Source organism: Paramormyrops kingsleyae, chromosome 1 (genome assembly GCF_048594095.1).
Source record: "Paramormyrops kingsleyae isolate MSU_618 chromosome 1, PKINGS_0.4, whole genome shotgun sequence".
Taxonomy (NCBI): domain Eukaryota; kingdom Metazoa; phylum Chordata; class Actinopteri; order Osteoglossiformes; family Mormyridae; genus Paramormyrops; species Paramormyrops kingsleyae.
Genome location: NC_132797.1, coordinates 14438400 through 14456786, shown reverse-complemented (window position 1 = coordinate 14456786; position 18387 = coordinate 14438400). Strand labels below are relative to the sequence as shown.

Below are 18387 nucleotides of genomic sequence, written 5' to 3'. Positions count from 1 at the left end.
ATACAGTTCATCTCTAGATGTCACGGCACTGCTTGACACCACCTTGGTCAAGAATTCAATCAGATTTTAAGTGTCTTTCTGTAAGAGCAGCGTAGCTACATGCCTAATGCGGTTGGCTGCCTGAACAGGCCAATGTCTTCTGATATCTCCAGAGAAAATGTTCTACTTATGTTGACTTTTCTCTTAAAGAAAATCAATCATGCTAACAGCCTGTAGCCTGTGTGTGCAATATGGCGAAGTATGAGCAAACTCACAAGTCAGGTGGGACACAGCAGAGCTTCCCATTGGCCGCTTGTGTTTCTCTGGGCGGTGCCAGGTTCTGATTGACCGACTGGAATCTCCTCTCTGGTTATTACAGGTCCAGACGTGGGTGCCAGTTGCATTAGGTCTGTATGATGTGCTTTACCTGGACTCCTGCCATTAAGGTTAACTTCTCCTTGCTGCCCATTCGGGAGGTGTCTTGTGACTAATCCAGGGGGGTGCGGCACTGTCTCAGGTGCTTTTGGCTCTGCTCTGCTGACAAATCGGGCGGGGCGCTATAATACAAAAGATCGTTACTTTTAATAGAACACAGTAGAAAGGACAGCCCTTTGATCTGCTTTTGATGGAAGGGCTCTCTGCCAGTAGCTCATCACAGATGGATCTTTGCGGTTGAATTCCTCCCACGTGTCATTATCTGGCATTAAACGGCTCCAACGGAACGGCCTAATTACCTGATGTTTCAGCTTGCTGTGGTGGCCCTTGTTTGGCATATGTGTAGCTGCACGCATGTGAACCCTGTCCCAGCCTTGGCGATTCTCTCCCCATGAGTCTCTAACGAGATGGGGCCGTCCGCTGGTCCCCAGAAGGTCTCCCATGGAGTTCCCGTCCTTGGTGACCTGGTCATGAATGCTGGTGGTTTTCTGGAGGATTACTCCGCAGCGGCTTGTTGCGGGCCCCCAGTCGCTCGATGGCCCCGAAAGGGAAGGTCTCCGCAGTGGAGCCGTGACCTGAGCAGAGTTTAAAAATGACCTGGCTGGCTAGGGGACAGCCATTGTTGTCTGGAGTTTGTGTCTGCGGTCGCTCTCCAGCGTGGATGGGGGGAGCTCTCGCACCGCCCCCCCCGGCCTACTGCTTACCTTTCTGGAAGCCTAGTGGCCTTTGGATCAGTTCCATTGAGATCTTTGTTTCCTGTATGTTTTCTACCAGTATTCGTTTATAAATATGAGCTTGACTGTACTTTTCAGTTGTGTTTTTGCACCTCTTTACAGTACCAGTAAAAAGTCTGGACACACCTGCTTTTAATGCATTTGTCTGTTTTATTCACTGTACAATAAAAGGCCTCAGGGCATTGAAGGGGTAGCTTAGGGTCATTATCTTGTTGAAAAACAAATGATTTTCAGTAGGTGTGTCCAGTCTTTTGACTGGTACTGTGTATCTCATTTTGTTTATTGAGGTAATCAGCATAACATTATGGTGAGAGAGTCCTTATTACAAAAGCATTTTTGGAGTGGTGGTGAGACAGAAAATACTTACACAAGGAACGTTCCAGAACAGGCTTTACAACACCCACCTTCTCTTCTAATGGATTTGTCCTCCTGTTTTGACATTAAGTTACGACATGTAGCTGGTGATGACACAATCACCATAAACTTTCCCCTGCAGCTCTGAGGTTTTTGGCTATCAGTAACTTCAGCCAGAGCACCAAATGCACTTTGCCCCAGTTTAAGGAAATTAAATAACTGTCCAGTAGGCATGTGGCTGTTGTGTCCTTATGTAACGGGTCCCTCCCCATCAGAGTTGGGCCACGTCAAAAGCAAACATTAAGCAGCAGTGTTGTTTTTCATTTCTCTTGAAGGTTTGTTCCCAATTGTTCAAGAAACAGCTGTTTTACTTAAGAGGTAAAAGGACATTTAATATTTAAAAAAAAAGACTTGCGTTGACTTATGTGGTCTTTGACACAGCTCTCTGCACAAGGACAGGCAAAATCTGAGATTTGTTCAGCTTGAACAACAGAGCGTGTTTGGTCACGTTGGCAAGATCAAATCTTTATTACCTGGAAATGTAGCATGTGGTCCACGTCAACATTGTCTGTGCCCTGTTTTGCAGTTTAAGCTTTTCTTTTCTAGACATAGGGTGCATTTTATGAGCCACCACTACCATTCAGCAGTCAATAAATTCGGTGAATAACAATGGGACTGTAATCACATCACATACAGCCAGGATTCAGACCCACAACACTCACGCGATGCATTCAGTACTTATTTTGTGAGGGTTCCTTAGTGTGCATTAACTGCCCAGAACTGAGCAAAGTACAGTTCAGTACGAATTGTTCTGTGATATATTAGTCTGTCTGGGATGGGTGGGGAGTGGGATCCCACTAATTACAGTTGTGATGAAGGGGTTTCTGTACCACAAAGCTAATTTATGTCTTCTGGTACTGCTAACCACTAAATGCTTCTCTTAACACGTTTTAGTGGAACCCTGTATTTCCCTGTAGGAGAAGGCGTAACGTCAAGACTGCTGTTGAGCATACTGTATATATCGGGTTTGAGTTTCTGTTAAGCCACTGTTTTGTCTCTCTTTGTAGTTTCTTTTCTGCTTAGGTTGCATCCCCATTAATTCCTTTAACCAGATAGAATAGTGCCTTCCTGATCTCTACAGTGATGTACATCAACTTACATAAGGGTTTCCAGTTGTTGGCATACTTCCTGAAATATCTGGTAATTACTCTAATTGTTAGTGCAGTACTGGGATTTTGTGACTTTGTTTTAGGTTTGAATCACATAAGGTCTTCTTCGGTGTCCAACTGGGTGATATCACAGTCTCTAAAAAGTCTGCATCCTGTGGAGAAAGTTACAGTGTGTGTTGGATGTGCTATTCGAAACGAAATGTAAACACAGCGCTCGTTCTACAGTGCTGCTTTGTAATTACCCCAAATGGTATGTGTGGAACCTCTTTGGATGATGTCATCTTCACTCGTGGGCCAGTGTCACTCGAGCTGTCTAACCCCGTCAGAGCTGGGCCTTGTCTCCTGGCTCTCCACTTCAGTTTACCTTGGTGGCTGAACCTAACAGCAGAGGAGTAATGCAGTAAATTTGCAAAGGGCTGTCAGACTTGGCCCTTGGCTGCTTGTATCTAGCCTCCGTATAACCCATTCTGTTACTTAGGCTGATGCTGATGGTTTACGGTTGGAGTCACAGGGCAGAAGCGAACTGAAGTGTGAGCTGCAGTGGGACGTGCGGAGATGCACACGTGTTGCAGCTGTTATGGTGTCTAGTGTCTAGTGCAGGGGTCTGGATGCGGGCCGAATTGCAAGTTAATCTGGACGCAGCTGATGACGCTTCTTATGATTCGAATGATGTAGGCCTTTGATCAAAATGTTTTCAGAACCCCTGGTATAGTGTGTTCTCCAGTTTCCCTGCTATATGGAGCTTACATATGCAGGTGTTGGGCCTTTGTGTCATCTCCCTTACCTTCTGGCAAAGCAAAGTTCATTAGAAACACGGGTCCTTAACGAACGGCACATCTGCCTCTGGTGACGATCCACATCCCCTTCCTCCTGACCAGCGCCGCTCTGTTCTACAACTTTGGCAAGTCTTGGAAATCTGATCCCGGGATCATCAGAGCTTCAGAGGAGCAGAAGAAGAAGGTACGACCCACATTGCCCTTCTCCAGCTAAATGCAGTGTATAATTTTCAGCCTGATGAAACATAGAATTGGTTTGAGAAGCTATCTTCTCAAGTACATCCATATGGGTGGCATTTTTACTTATTAGCGCAAGTCTTTTTATCAACACATGGCTTTATGTTTGAAGTTAGCAGTAAAAATGGAAACCTGTCATTTAATTCGCTATATTGATGTTATAGTTCTTGCATACATCCCAGTGGTTTGCACTAATGACAGACTATAAATAGCGTTATCCTCATAAATCCTGATGCCTTGGGTGTGGTCACACATGTTTTGGCACACCCCTGTGCATGACTAGATTCTATCAGTGTCCCCCTCTGGTCAGAACTGCTACTCCAGTAACCACACTTACCCTGAAAGCGCTGTGGTTTCCATGGTGATAGTTAGTGGCGCAGCGGACCGATAACCCAGGCCGAGACTATGGATTTCAAAGGGCACCACTTCAGTGAAGTGAAGCCATGACAGGCAGCTTTGTGAAGTTGTCGAGCAGCTTAATTTAATTACGGCCAGAGTTTAAACTTTAACTGTGGTTTTGTGCCTTAGTGGTGTGGATGTTTTCGAATTGCACTGTTGTACAGGGACAACGTGGCAGAGCTGTATGTTTGGGGTCTGCCTAACTCTCTTCCTTCCTTTTTGCAGACCATTGTTGAATTAGCAGAAACAGGAAATCTAGACCTGAGCATATTCTGCAGCACCTGCCTGGTAACAATCATAATTTTTACAAAATTATAAAAAAAACATCTCATTCATTATTTAATCTATAAATATTCCAAATTGCTGAGTTTTTGTGGGTAGTACTTGGCACAATTGTTCAGATGTCTGGTTTTATTCTGGAAATAACGAGGTATGTATTTAGAATTGTCACGATCAACTGAATTTGTTGCTTCCATTAAATGCTGTTAGTCGCATTACCTCATACTGGGAGCTAATTTGCAGCAGCGGCCCCATGAATGTGAGGCAAACTGATTTCCCCTCATAAAATGCGTCCCGCAGATACGGAAGCCAGTGAGGTCCAAACACTGTGCCGTGTGTAACCGCTGCATCGCCAAGTTCGACCACCACTGTCCCTGGGTGGGCAACTGTGTGGGTATGTATCCCGAATGTGGCTTTTAACCCCTGCTGCATCAGATGCAGATGCCCCCCACTTTCCCCAGAGAAATAAACAGCTTTATTATTGGGGGTGAATTCCAGTTTAAGCAGTAGCACATGGCTGGAGGCAGAGAATAACTCCCTTCAGGGCGGATTAGCGCACCGGAAAATTCCGTTGGATAGAGTCTGAAATTCAATTTAACGGCAGGGGAATGAGCAGGAGCCTGTCTGCCATGTTCACACTTCTAGTACCCAGAAGACAGCTGGAGCCTGGTGTAAGGGACTGGCCTGCCTGACGGTGGCTCGCTGCCCGAGGCCCGTGCGGATCTAGAGTCACATGACAGACACGGCAGTGGAGGGTCCCCCTGGGGGGGTTGTTTTCTTGTTTGGACAGGTGTCCATGGGAAATGGGGAGGGGAGGGAGACAGGAAAGGTGAGTCAGCACTGGGAGACAGACTTAATATAGTTGCTTCTGAAGGGTTATAGCCTATTGTCTGTTCTGAAGACGTTCTTATAGGTCTGACAGGCTGCTGATACGTTTTGTGTTGCCAAGAAACTTGATGTTGTTTTGATGTGATATCAATAGGGGACATTAGAATACTCAGACACACCATAGTGCAATATCTAGGTATATAAGGTTTATTCAATTGGGAAGTGATACATTTAGGTGTTCAAATGGGGAAGGGTGTGTTAGACATACAGAACATGCCTGCACATGTGATTCTGTGTGTGTAAATTAAACGGGGCTTGTGACACGTATGGGGATGTACACATGCACACACCAAAGTCCACTTTTACTGGAATGGAAATAAGAATTGGTACCAATAGTAAATTAGTATCACAAGCAGTAATTTAAATATTAAAGCTGAGTAATTTAAGTACCTGACCATGTCACTCCCACTCAGAATCTCAGGCACGTGGTTGTGCGACAGCTGCTGGATCTCGGCAAGGAAACGCTGCATATCTCACCTGCTCCCATGATGAATTTGGGACTGGGTTTGGCAGTTGGGGTGGGGGGGGGGGGTCCGACATGTGATTCAGCCCTGTTTCTTGTGCTGCACCCAGGAAGTGGAAATCACCGCTACTTCATGGGATACTTGTTCTTTCTGCTCTGCATGATCTGCTGGATGATCTACGGCTGCATCTGCTGTAAGCTTCAGCATTTTCTCAATTTGGCAAATCGTGGTTCGAGGCGAGTGTCGTTCACTAGTCCGTAATTATCACTCAGGCTTGTGGATCTGCATTTAAATCGGTCCTGGTCCTTGCCTTGAAGCTGGTAAATGACAAACTCTAATTTGTGGGCAAGATATATAAGTGCAACAATCAAAGGAAGTTGGATGAAGGCCAGTAATTTGCAGTTGCTCTGTAGACGGCATGACGTGTGTATGAATGCTGGATTGAGCCTGGCTGGTCTCCTGAACAGTGTGTGTCATGGTTCTGGGAGACCCACATTGATTTGCTCTTTTTATTGGTGCCGCCTCGCTCTTAGACTGGAGGATCCACTGTGCCACTAGCTACTCCAAGGATGGCCTCTGGACCTACATCACGCAGATCGCCACCTGTTCGCCATGGATGTTCTGGATGTTCCTCAACAGCATCTTCCACTTGATGTGGGTGGCCGTCCTCATCATGTGCCAGATGTACCAGGTAAGTGCCTAGCAGAGGACCCCAGCTAGAGCTTCCCGTGTCGCCAAACATGGTATTGGCTATTCTGAGCTCTCTACACAGAAGGAAGTGGGAAGAAATGCACCAGCACATTTAGCAGCAAAACGTAGCTGAAGTTTCAGTTGCACTAAGGCCAGACTTTGGGTCTTTGTAAAATACTCTGAGTAGAGATGCACAGTATATTCATTAATTGCTCTTTAAAAATCAAGACCTCTGCATGGGTCCGATGTGTCAGTTTCGGTCGATATTGCCAGTTGATATTTAGACTGTTAAGCACTGGAGCTAAAAACTTTATCTATTAAAATAAAGGACATGATTGCATTGGACGATTCCCCATTTTCTATAGCAAAGTAATGAGGGATTTTATTGGCTCATTCACCACACAGAAGTCTCCCAAGTTGCTAATTCACTGATGTCTAACTGCATGCATTATTTTATATATTTGCTACACACATTCATGGTGGGATCTATTGATAGGGTTGCCAGACACCCCATTAAATTTATTTCTGCTTACGGGCCTGGTTATTGGCATCTGTTATCAGTAATACTAGACAAATATATCAGTTGTTATTATATATTTCCACATTGAAGCACTACTAACATTGAGGTATGCAGTTACTGGTTCAGCTCACATTGTCCGTAAACTCTTTACGAGATTCTGTTTGAGTTGAGGTTGTAAGTTGCCAGCGCTTAAGCTGGGTGAAGGTATTTAAGATTGCACTCAGCCTTGCCAGCCTTCGATCACTCGGTCAACCTCCTGGAACACGTGTTGCATTGCTCATGCTTTCCTGTTTCAGATCGCTTGTCTCGGTGTGACCACAAATGAGCGTATGAACGCCAGGAGATACAAGCACTTTAAAGTCACGACCACGTCCATTGAGAGCCCTTTCAAGTGAGTACAAGCCAACTATGGGCAAGAGTAACGGGCTTAGATATCCTCAAGTCTTAATGTATCAAACGTGAGCAAAGTAACAGGATTAACTTTCACAGTCAAAGCAAATTATGGTGTAAAGAGGCTCCAGGACCTGAGCTGAAAAATAATGTGCCAAAAATGAGTAGATTGATACATGAAGATCCTAGGCTATAATGGACACGTGGGTGTAGAGGAGCTGTTCTCCCAGTACGTTACATGTCATCCATTGTCATTGAATTGTACAAAAGAGTGGTCAGTGTGGGTGGAGAGTCCCCACAGGTCTGAGTGTCTCTGAATGTGTCACTAATCCTTACCGTTCTGTCCTGTTCCTCTTCAGCCATGGTTGTGTGCGGAACCTCATCGACTTCTTTGAGTATCGTTGCTGTGGCCTGATGCGGCCGGTGGTCGTGGACTGGACCGCGCAGTACACAATCGAGTACGACCAGACGTCCGGCTCGGGATACCAGTTGGTGTAGCGGTCCGCACAGGTCCTGGAGAGGGTCCCACGGAAGTGCAGGGTGGTTTGGGGGGAGGGGTTCATTCTTGGGAATGCCCCTTTGGGATCATCTCCTTTCACTATGACTGAAATCTGCCGGGGAACACTCGCATACCGTACAGGACACATGGCCACTGTCACAGAGTCCCTAACCCCATGGTTCCTGACATGGACAGTGTATGACTGCCACCTATGTTGGGGAAGCATAAGAAGAGAAGGCTTGCATAAAGGGATTCATCTGTCCTCCATACGGGAATCTCACATTTCAAGACATGCAATACGTTTTTTCCTTTTTGTTCCCTTCGTCATTGTCACTTTATGGGTTCTGTTTATGTAGCTTTAAATTATTTTCTGTTTTGTTAAGAGTATTACGTTTTTGGTTCATACTTGAAGCTTAGCTGTTCCATAAAACCCTCAAAATCCCAGAAAAACGGATTCCAGAGGAAATGAGGAAAACGAAACACTCCATAGTGTGAAGGGGAGAGCGGGTCTGGAATCAGAAACTTCGGCTGGGACACCTCAGCGTGGGTGACCCCTATGGACAAGCGAGAGTGAAAGTCGGTTTGTGATTATGGAGGCAAGAACCCATACCACCACCGAGTAACAGCTACATGAGTATTTATTTTTAAGCTATTTATAGATGAGTTGATCATGTTACCGGTAGTACATGTAAAGTTTTATTGTAATTAATTATATAGAGGATGTGGTCCAGTACAACTATAGTTTGAAAGCAAATAACAGAACATATATTTGTATAAATGCATATATATGTATTTAATAACATTAATATTTATTATTGCCATTGTGTAGTTTAGAGGATACATGATCATGTCTTTCAAAGACTTGGAAGCCGCCGAAATAGTGAAAAGGGGGGATTTATGGAATGGTTAAAGTGGTTATTGGTTATAATGGTTATTTTTTTACAGGAAGGAGTCTTTCCGTTTTTTTTTTATATTTTATTACTATTATTATTTCTTCCCTGTTTAATTTGTTAATATGATGCACTGATTGCTTTTCGTCCTGCCGCTAAAACAGCAGGTCAAACCGGCCTTCCGAATACCAATTCTGCGTTTACAGAAGACGGGCCACGTCACCAGAGGGCGACAGGGCAGCAGCGGCCGCTAACCTTCTGTTTTCATACGAGCCGAATCTACGCAGCAGCAACAGGTTTAAACGAGTGTAAAGATTGTCTATCTGTACATAAATGAGCTAGTTAGTTCTTTTCGTCCGTGAAATTTTTTCGTCGCCGTTGGGTTTTAAGCTGCTCTCTGAATTTCATCCGGTCTCCCTTAGGCCGTGACGTAGTTGTGACATTAGCGCTTGGCGATGTTCCTCGCCGCTGTCTTGAGGAATCTTACCTTGTGAGAACACTGCATGCGTGATGCTTTGAAACCAGCCCGTTTCCATACCGTGTTCCCATCCCGCAGAGCTGCTCACCAGCAGCCTGGCCATTTGTCCTGTGTATCCTAGCCAAAGGGGAGCCATGTCTCTGTAAATAGTGGATGTGTGAGTACTTTTGCGATACCTTTTTTCCTCCAATCCCCAAGTTTCATGTATCTTCAGGGGCAGCATTGGTCTCTGCAAGTGCCAGGAAACCGTCTTTCGTGGTGTAAATTATTTGACTGTTCCATATCAGGGGATAACAGAATTGTTTTGTTTTTTTAAAAAAAAATAGATTTTATATGTTGTATCTCTGGAGTTTGTCGTGTGGCTGGATGCATAAACTGCGAGGAAAGATAATGTGAAATTACGAGAGCAGGCTGCAGCGTTTTTTTCCTTTTCGCGTCTCCAACGTCCGGCTGCCGCACGCGGGTTTCAGATCCAGCCTTTGGACCCTGACAGCACAAAAGCTCCTGTCATCTGTAATGGGCGGAGTCTTTTTACTTAGCCTCTGACCTTGGCTCTTTGGTTCTCATTGTGTTGAGGTCAAATGACAATTTTCAATTCAGTGTGTTTTTCTTTATTTTATTTTTTTTAAAGATAGGCATGTGATAGCTCTTAGGAAGAATCCGCATGCCCCTTCACGTGGGAACACCACATGAAAATACATGAGTGATTCATGTTTTTACAGTGCCTCTTAGCCCTTGACTATTACCTTAATTCCATATTGGGCATGATACCATTTTAATGGCTTTAATAATGAAACACTTCATTTAAATGTATAAAATATACAAAAAGTCCAGTTTTTTTTCCTTTTAATGAAAGAGGGTTTGACAGTGTTTCCTTTTTGGTATAAAGGACCTAAAGGCAAAGCTTTGGGGTTGTAACACTGCTATTCACTGTTGTGTTCTTAAAAAGGAGGCCTAGCAATGTTATTTTTCGACCGTCCGCATAGGAATCCTTTTGGATATAAGCAGGCTGTATTCATAAAAGCTGTCCTCAAATGCAAAGGTTGTGTGGACTCTTACTAATGTATAACTGTAAACCGTCTCCTGTGACCACATCTCTAAGAGGCTTTAATCTACAGAAGTACGGTCTCACAGCCCTGGTTCTACAGAGCTCCGCTCACGGTTGGTGTTGAGCCACCCAACCTAATTATGGTTTCTGCAGGATTAGATACCCATCGATGTAACAGTCTCCTGTTGCTTAGAACAAACGCTGCCCTTTCGGAGGTACCGTCCTGTGATCAAAAATACTGTGATCTTAATCAAACGTGTTTCTGTCTCAATTACATGAAGTCACTGACTGCTTATGGACACAATCTAATCTTGCAGAGATAGATAATTAGGTTGCCATCTAAAGTGAGCTGGACAGATGCTCTCCAGGACTAGAGTTGGAGACTAAAAAGCAGGTCTGTCAAAAATGATGATCGGTGGACCTTGTATATTCTGATTATAACTGCCAGAATCCTCCCTTAATTATAAATCTTTTAAAAGAACATGTTAAAATTGTATTTGAACATTTTCATTCGGTACAAACCAATAACCTACATTAGTATGTTTGGATCTGTTAATGATGAGGAATGGAAAGCTTGGAAATGCACGGCCCACCAGATGCACCCGTTTGACACGCCTGCCCATAAGGCTTTGTGGTGGGGAGGGAAGGGGGGGACACACTGAACCAAGGCTTATGCCTTTTTTTTGTTTTTTTTTAATAAACTCCACACCTGTTACCTGGAACATCTACTGTGTGAAATCATCTTTGTTGTCCAATTCATAACTACCATTACTTACCCCACTGATGGGGGGATATATATTTATATTCATATTTGCCCTTTTTAAAGCTACGCAACCACGACCACTTTTTGCTCTTGGAAATAATTTGCATCGGTTCTGCCTATATAGCGATGAATGTGTCACGTGAGCACATTAAGTGACCATAGACTTAAATCACTTGTCGGCCAGCTGCTTCTCGTAGCATTTTTCACCTGTTTGCTCAAAAAAATATAGATGTGATTTATTCCTGTGTGAAAGTACCTCAGGGCACATGGGTGTAAAATTGTATACATACGCTTTATTGTATTTGCAATATGAAAATAGGCAGCCTAGTTTTTACACAGCAATCCTCAAAGCATGTCATCAGAAAGTACTACGGCACTGGCAAACGCTGCTTTGGACAGTAATAAAATAGACGTAGCTGAGACTGAGGGCCGTGTATGTGGTACGCGGTGTTCAGGGGCAGATTCACTGTGCGTGGACGAGGGCCCCTGCACCCTGACCATAGCCGAAACCTTTCGGTCCAAAGTTCTTAGCGTAGCATGCTGCAATAGAAAAGCTGCTGGTTAAGTATCAGTGTTAAGAGGTTCACACAAAAAAAAAAAAAAGACTTAAGTCTAGCGCTTGTGTCACTAAAAATTTTGGTCATCATCTGCACGGTATCACTTGATCTGGCTAGTGTCTGTTTCCTCATTTCAGAAAATGTCAACTGTTTGGTTTAATGGCATTTTCTTGCAAAAGTCCCTTCATGCTTGTTTTTGGAGCAGAGTTGCCCTCTTCGCTGCTGCTAGATCACTGAAGCCGCCTGAAATCAGATTCAGTGGGCAGCACTGTGACTTCACACCTGTAGCGCGATTCCTGCTGCTGACTCCCTTTGTCGAGTTTGCATTTGTGTGTGTTTTCCTCCAGGTTCGACAGCATACAAATGAGGCAAATAGCACATTACAAACACATGTTGTCAAGGAGTCAGCTGCATCAGTGCAGTCTGTGCTTCCAAGAACAGGCTCCAGACTCTGTTGCCATGTTGTGGCTACCACAAATGGATAGACTATCTACCAGATTATTCTGAAATTCTACCAATTAACCACTTAATTTCTATAGTAACATTACTCATCCAAGTGCACTGTACTTGTTTAAATGAGCAAGAAATACTTTCTAACAATCATACAACAAATCTGATTTCGGTACACAAAGTTCTTCTGTAGTCTATCAGAGTGCAAGTATTCTGGCCAGCAAGAAATCCTCAAGTGGTGTTTGATGTTTAGACCACACCAGCAAGGGTGTGGTTTAATGGTGAGTTGCAACAGCCAAACATATTTTCTGCAGGATGGTGAGACACTGCTTCTCTGTGTTTAGACAAGCACTGAAAAAGACATCCTGCTCCGAATGTGTGTCTCATTCTTTTGTCAGTAAACCATAAATGCATATGTAGCATAGTACATGCACACTAATTAAGTAAAGGCTCTCTTGAAACTCAAGAGCTAAATCAGTCATTACTGAGCCCATGGTTTAATGCCCTGAATGGTTCTTAATATTTGTACTATCAACATGCAACATTTCACGTGCCTATACTAGTGTCTTTGAGAGGTGAATGGAAATTAGCCGCAAGATCCACGCATAGAAATCTCACCTTTACAGAAGATCTCTCCATCCTTCTCCGTTTGGGTGGTGGATTCCAGGCTCTTTCCACACTTGGCACACCGGAAGCAGTTCCTATGCCAGGGCTTCATATGGAAGAACGAGAGCTGAGTCACATCAATAAATCATCTTAAACAGATGATCCTTTTAAAATTTGCATTTCCTGCTGGGCCAGTGTCACTGGAAGTATTGATTTGGGGTGGAGACTAAACAGCCTACAATAACTGAGGTGTCTGCAACATCACTTTTAAACCTAGTTGGACGGAAAAGTATAAAATACTCCTTGTAAAAAAATTGTAAAAAAAAAAAAAAAACACATAAAATGTTACACATAAAATCATATCCAAAATAATGATCTCAGTAACAGCACTACAGAGGTAGAACATGCATCCTGGTTTTAACCATCCTCCTTGATCTAGTAAAACTCTTGGAGCATGAAATGAAGTTTCCTTTTTCCAGGCTCAGAGCGAGTTATGGGAATGTTTTACAATCCAGGTATGGAAGCCGACACACAAAGTATCCAGGAATCACAAAAATACAGCAGGAAATGGAGTTCAAAGTAAAACAACTTCATTATTTTTTGCCCGTTACGTTGCACCAGACCTCTGGGCCAATTACGGGATTACATATTTCTAAATAAGGTCTTCTATGCCATCTGCCAAAAAAAGAACATAATCAGTGTCTGCACTTGCTTCCCTAAGAAAAGTCCAGAGTACAAGTGCTCTTCCTTATCGACAGCAGGGTAGGATGTAATGTAATGTTCACCCTCATTTATAACACTACAATGGCATCAAAAATGACACCCCCAGCCCAGAACAAGTCTCCGGTGTTTCAGCCAGGTGACATTTGCATCAACATCCAAGGACAAAAAAGATTGAAAACATCTGCTGAACCAGACTGCAGACTTTTAACGGCATCTATTTGGAATGGAGAATTTTGAACTGTAGTTTAGGAAACACTAAAGCACAGAAATTGGGCGTGACATTTTATTAACAAAAAACAGGAATAAGATCACACTAGGCCTGCTGAGAGAAAGTGTGAGCTAGTTCCCACTCATCCTCTTCCTCATTACCTTGCCTGCTCCCACGATCTTCTCCGCTGCATATACAGATTCCCCACAACGGGCACACTTTTCCGAGCCACCGAACTTTTGAGCGAACTTAGAGGGATTGGGATTCGTTGTGGGTCGATGACCCTGAACCCTACACAGGGAGGAAAAAAAAAGAAGCACTGAAAAGAAAAACAACTAGATCATTTGACGTCTTGTACTGGGCCTGTTGTCTAGGTAGCGAAAGATAGTTCTGCACAAGGAAGGATGACTACCTCCTGCAACCGTGGTAAGATGAATGGACCATATTGTCTTTCAGAACATGATGTGACCTTAGAGCTAATGTTATACAGTGAGCTCTTTCATAATAACAGCCACCTGACATAGAGAACAGTCAGTCAGCAGGCCTTAGCCTTCCATCCTCATAAGTGTGGGAGTTGCTGTAAGCTCACAGATCTGCTTGGGCAAACAAACTTTCCTCTCATAACCTATAGCATCAGATCTATGAGCTTTGAGGCCCTCCAATGTTGTTTTTTCAGTGGATAACAAAGGATATGAACAATAATTCACTGGATGCTTTAAAACAATGCCATCAAAGATAACCTGGAGAACATTCCTTTTTGAATCTGGAGTGTTCTACCACCATAATCCACCATGAGACAGTCCAAAAAGCAATATAGCATTCAGCATTTCAAGCTAATAAATCTTACATAAGAATCCATTTTGATATAGTTGCCATGGAAGGCACTCACTGCTCTGGTTTGATCCCAAGCCTTTCTCCACGGTCCATGTTGAGCGTCCCAGCACCCTGACCATAGCCATAACCCTTGGGCCCATACTTCTTCCCATAGCAGGACTTGCAGTAGATTTCTTGGTCATGAATGGCCAGCGTGGTGCTGTCTAGGCCCTTCCTGCAGACCACTAAAACAAGAGAGTACCTTGTACAATGCAATAGAACCAGATAGTTTTGATTGTTTTAGAATTTATTCTATCCAGATTGTCAGACAAATGGTAAAATCATTTTTGTTTAGCATAGAACACATTGACATGTTCAGGTGAGCAAAACCATCCAGAAATCATCACATCATGCAAGACAAACTGACAACTGGCAAAGGGTATCCATTAATCGGTCAATGTCCGTGTCAAGAAAAATGTGTAAAAGGACATGAATGAACACTCATCTTGCATAACTTTCCAAAGACCTAGTAAAGTTAAGTGTCCTTCTTAAACATCTAGACCTTTTTTTTGAGAAGTGCAAGAGCAGCCACCAGGTCAGACAGCCTTTGGCATTTGCCACAGCCTACCGATCACAGCTGTAAACACTGCTCAGTTCATCTAAGGAGATGGACAAGGGGACTTAAGAGTCACGTATCAGCACATGCCACTGATCCCACCCTGTCCCACTGCCACATACAAGCACTCAATACCGGCATAGATTCACAAATGTGATCAGCAATAGTAAATAGCAGGGGTGGTCAGTTCAAAGATAAGATTTCATCTGACAAACCCATCTCAAGAGCAAGATAAAAAAAAGCTCAAACTGATGTTTGCTGTAAGAACAACACTCATAATAACTGATTTAATGAAAATTAAACAAAACACTAACTTTTCAGTCACAGCCATAATAAGTTATTTTTGAAAGAGCAATATTTAATTTCATTATTATTTAAGAATGAATTATTTGATATTTATACATTATTTAATTTCATATTATATAATACAGCTGTTCTACTGACACGCCACTATAACATGCCTTCAGCTTCCAGGGATGGATTCCAGGCATGCCAACTGGATAAACGGTTAGTGAAAATGGATGGACTATCAGCTAGATTATCCAAATGTTCTACCAATTAAATAACTTATTTTTATAATAACATTATTCATCTGAGTCCACTATACTTGTTCTTTAAAGGCACACTGAATAATTTCTGACAATACAACAAATCTGATTTCAGTACACAAAGATCTTCTGCAAGTTGTATCAGAGTGCATATTGATGGATGGATGGATGGATGGATGGATGACATCTATAACACTTCATTCTCATGATAGTCACCAAAACCACACTCACTGCAGAGGAAACAGCACTTGTGGAAGCTCCTTCCATCACACTGGACCTCCTCAGCATGGTACACTGTCCCCTGGCAGGCCCCGCATTTGTTCCCCCCTCCCCAGTTAGGCATTTTGGCTCTGTGAAGAGAAAAACAAATATGGTATTGTCTTTAACAACAAAACAAGGAAGTTTGTATCCTTCCCGTGACTCCCTAACCATAAGCAGCCTATCAGTGACACTACCTCATCCTTTGAATGGTTTTGTTGAAATTCAGCACACTGAGCTCTGTGAATCAGACTGAAATCTGATTAACATAATTAAGTCAAATCAACACCAAATAGTTTCTATTTCAGTCAAAGAGCATTATTCAAACCTCGTTAAGGAACACGTACACCACTTAACATGAAACTGACCTTAACACATTTCCAGAAAACTGACCTGACTCAATAGTTAAATCTTGGACTCATTAAAAGAATGTCGTAACCGTTTAGTCTAAACTGTGGGCAAGCAAATTAAACGACTGGGAAGCGGCAAAATATTCGCTGTTCTACACATACAGACGTAATTGCGAATCACTAGTCAAGCACGCAGAGAACAACACGTCATTCATCTTTTACATGTTTCCTATTGCGTAACATTTAAGAAGATCAAACGGAGAAGGACGTTGTCAAGGAGATCTTACATCTCCTTTCAATTTCACATACAGTATGAATATGTGACACTTTACAAAAACCTGTGGAGAACTGTTATATAAACACCCAGAAACCTTTTCACTTCTATCAGATTTTGGTAATAACTTTCAGATGATATCAGAAACATGTCAGAGCAGCCGTTTGAATTTCTGGTCTGACTTTAAAAAGCACTGAGCAGAAAACGACTCAGCAGGTACACAGAACTGTTTCGATGTAACTTGAAATTTTAAAAGTTTTAAATGACTCAGCAAATGTCACCAATGTAATATTTAAGACAATATTACAGCAAGTATATCTGTCAACATTTTAGGTTAGACCTAAATCACGATGAAACGACCGATTTCCAAAACATCGGCATTTACCGTCGGGACTAAATTCATCACGCGCCACCGAGTGTATTTAGTTAGCTGTACTCGAAATGTTTTTAGTTATCAAGCGAAGGACAAAGTAACCACCATTCAATGTACCTATAGCAATAACGTAAAACCTCGTTTTGAAATCTAAATAAATTATAATAACCACATTTTTAAAAATCACGTTAAAAAATCATGGCGACTCACGAAAGTGATCAGGTAAGTAGTACAGAATTTATATGGATGTTTGAATTGTTTACTTTGCGAAAAACGGAAAACAGTACAATAAATACCGCAGAACAGCCATATATAACAACGAGACATCCGACGAGAAATAGATAGATATCAGGCGCACTAAATAGAGATTTCTAAGAGCAGATGATGGCAGTGCAGACTGCGCTGGTAACGCCGAACCAGTGAATTTCCATGCGTTGTGAGCATGCGACGTCGGAGAGGCTTGGAGAAGCAGCCAGACAGTTCACAGGCGACCTCTCTCAGTTTGCATGGCTCTTTTCAGCGCCACTCGGGTGCAAAAAAGCTCCTTACTTTGCTGGCGGGTGATGAAGCGGCGTCCCGGTCGCCTCCCGAGACTGGATGAGTGGCAAAGTGGCGGACGGCGTCCAGTTTAAGGCGAGGGAGGGGTTTGGCTCTGCGAGCCGCAGGAAAGCCTTCAGACTCTGCGTCACCACGGCTTTGACTTTTTCACATAAATCTTTAAAAAAACAAAAACTTCAGTTTTGCTATGACACATGCTTGTTAATAAGCAGCATCACACGTAAGCACATAAAACACATTTCAACGTAGGCCTACAGGATTAAGTAAAAAAATAACTTTGTAACATTTCAGTTGGCTATATTCAGGGCGGTTTGTACTATCACAGTGTATCTGTATATGTTAAACGGATATTATGTTATCTGGTTGTGGACTGAGAGTGTGCTGTTACGTGAACTATGTAACGAGAATAAGTTTTAAGAAGGTATCGATATTGGTGACTGTCTGTGTAACAAATTGTGTGGATGACGCCCTTTCTGAAACACTTAGTGGTGTATACCATGTGGATTTTACACCTGGGTTCTAGGTGTAATGAAATTCTAGTGACTCGTGAATCCTAGTGATATGGGGAAACACCATATCCACCATACACCATGTATTTGAGTATTCGGTACTTACAGGGGGGTTGAGAAGGGCCAATGTGGCGACTAGGGACTCCTCACCCAGGGGTAGCCAGAATAACTTTTGTAGAAAGTTCAATTAAACGTTAAATAAATTTAAAAAGAAGTCACAGACAAAAAAAATACCAACTGAAGATCGTGTAATTCACTGTACCCTTACTGCTAGCCCATCTCCTAAAATTCATGCAGGAGTGGATTGTGGGTCTGAATGCTTTATCAGAGTCAAACGTAACCCTCCAGACACTATTACTGTCAGCTGAAGTGAGGCTTTTGGGTAGAAATGTTCATAAATATCAACACGCCTCTTGAAAAGTGCCACTTTACTCAAATTCTACTCTGGGTCCCATTCAGATGACATAGCAATAAACTTTTAAGGGAAGCCTAAAGTACTGGAGATAAAATATTAACTTTGATGCTCTCCATCACTGTTCCATGTCGTGAACT

General features: G+C 42.8%; 2 protein-coding genes and 1 long non-coding RNA gene across 4 annotated transcripts in view; 1 reads left to right on the top strand and 2 right to left on the bottom strand.

Annotated features, from left to right (window-relative positions):
- The window catches only part of zdhhc17 (zDHHC palmitoyltransferase 17), a 30796-nt gene extending 20574 nt beyond the window's left edge, over nt 1-10222 (top strand). The window contains exons 11-17 of the mRNA XM_072710139.1: nt 3509-3631; nt 4309-4371; nt 4663-4756; nt 5824-5907; nt 6248-6405; nt 7221-7315; nt 7674-10222. Of these exons, the coding sequence (XP_072566240.1) occupies nt 3509-3631; nt 4309-4371; nt 4663-4756; nt 5824-5907; nt 6248-6405; nt 7221-7315; nt 7674-7812 (756 nt within the window). The 3' untranslated portion in view covers nt 7813-10222. The remainder of the gene's footprint in view (nt 1-3508; nt 3632-4308; nt 4372-4662; nt 4757-5823; nt 5908-6247; nt 6406-7220; nt 7316-7673) is intronic.
- LOC140588247 (uncharacterized) lies at nt 1938-3530 on the bottom strand. Its single transcript, XR_011989605.1, has 3 exons — nt 3456-3530; nt 2914-3049; nt 1938-2823 (listed from the first exon to the last, which is right to left on the bottom strand). It is a non-coding gene; the product is annotated as an uncharacterized lncRNA (long non-coding RNA).
- A 1043-nt stretch (nt 10223-11265) lies between the features above and the next one.
- On the bottom strand, nt 11266-17474 carry csrp2 (cysteine and glycine-rich protein 2). Of its 2 annotated transcripts, XM_023836765.2 has the most exons (6): nt 17318-17474; nt 15745-15863; nt 14426-14594; nt 13698-13827; nt 12618-12711; nt 11266-11532 (listed from the first exon to the last, which is right to left on the bottom strand). In XM_023836765.2, exons 2-6 carry the CDS (start codon nt 15854-15856, stop codon nt 11456-11458), a joined length of 582 nt encoding a protein of 193 aa, XP_023692533.1. In that variant the 5' UTR covers nt 15857-15863; nt 17318-17474; the 3' UTR covers nt 11266-11455. The 2 variants fall into 2 exon arrangements, with proteins under 2 accessions (XP_023692533.1, XP_023692534.1); XM_023836766.2 differs by lacking the exons at nt 11266-11532; nt 17318-17474 and adding an exon at nt 11557-11792.
- Between the last annotated feature and the right edge of the window lie 913 nt (nt 17475-18387).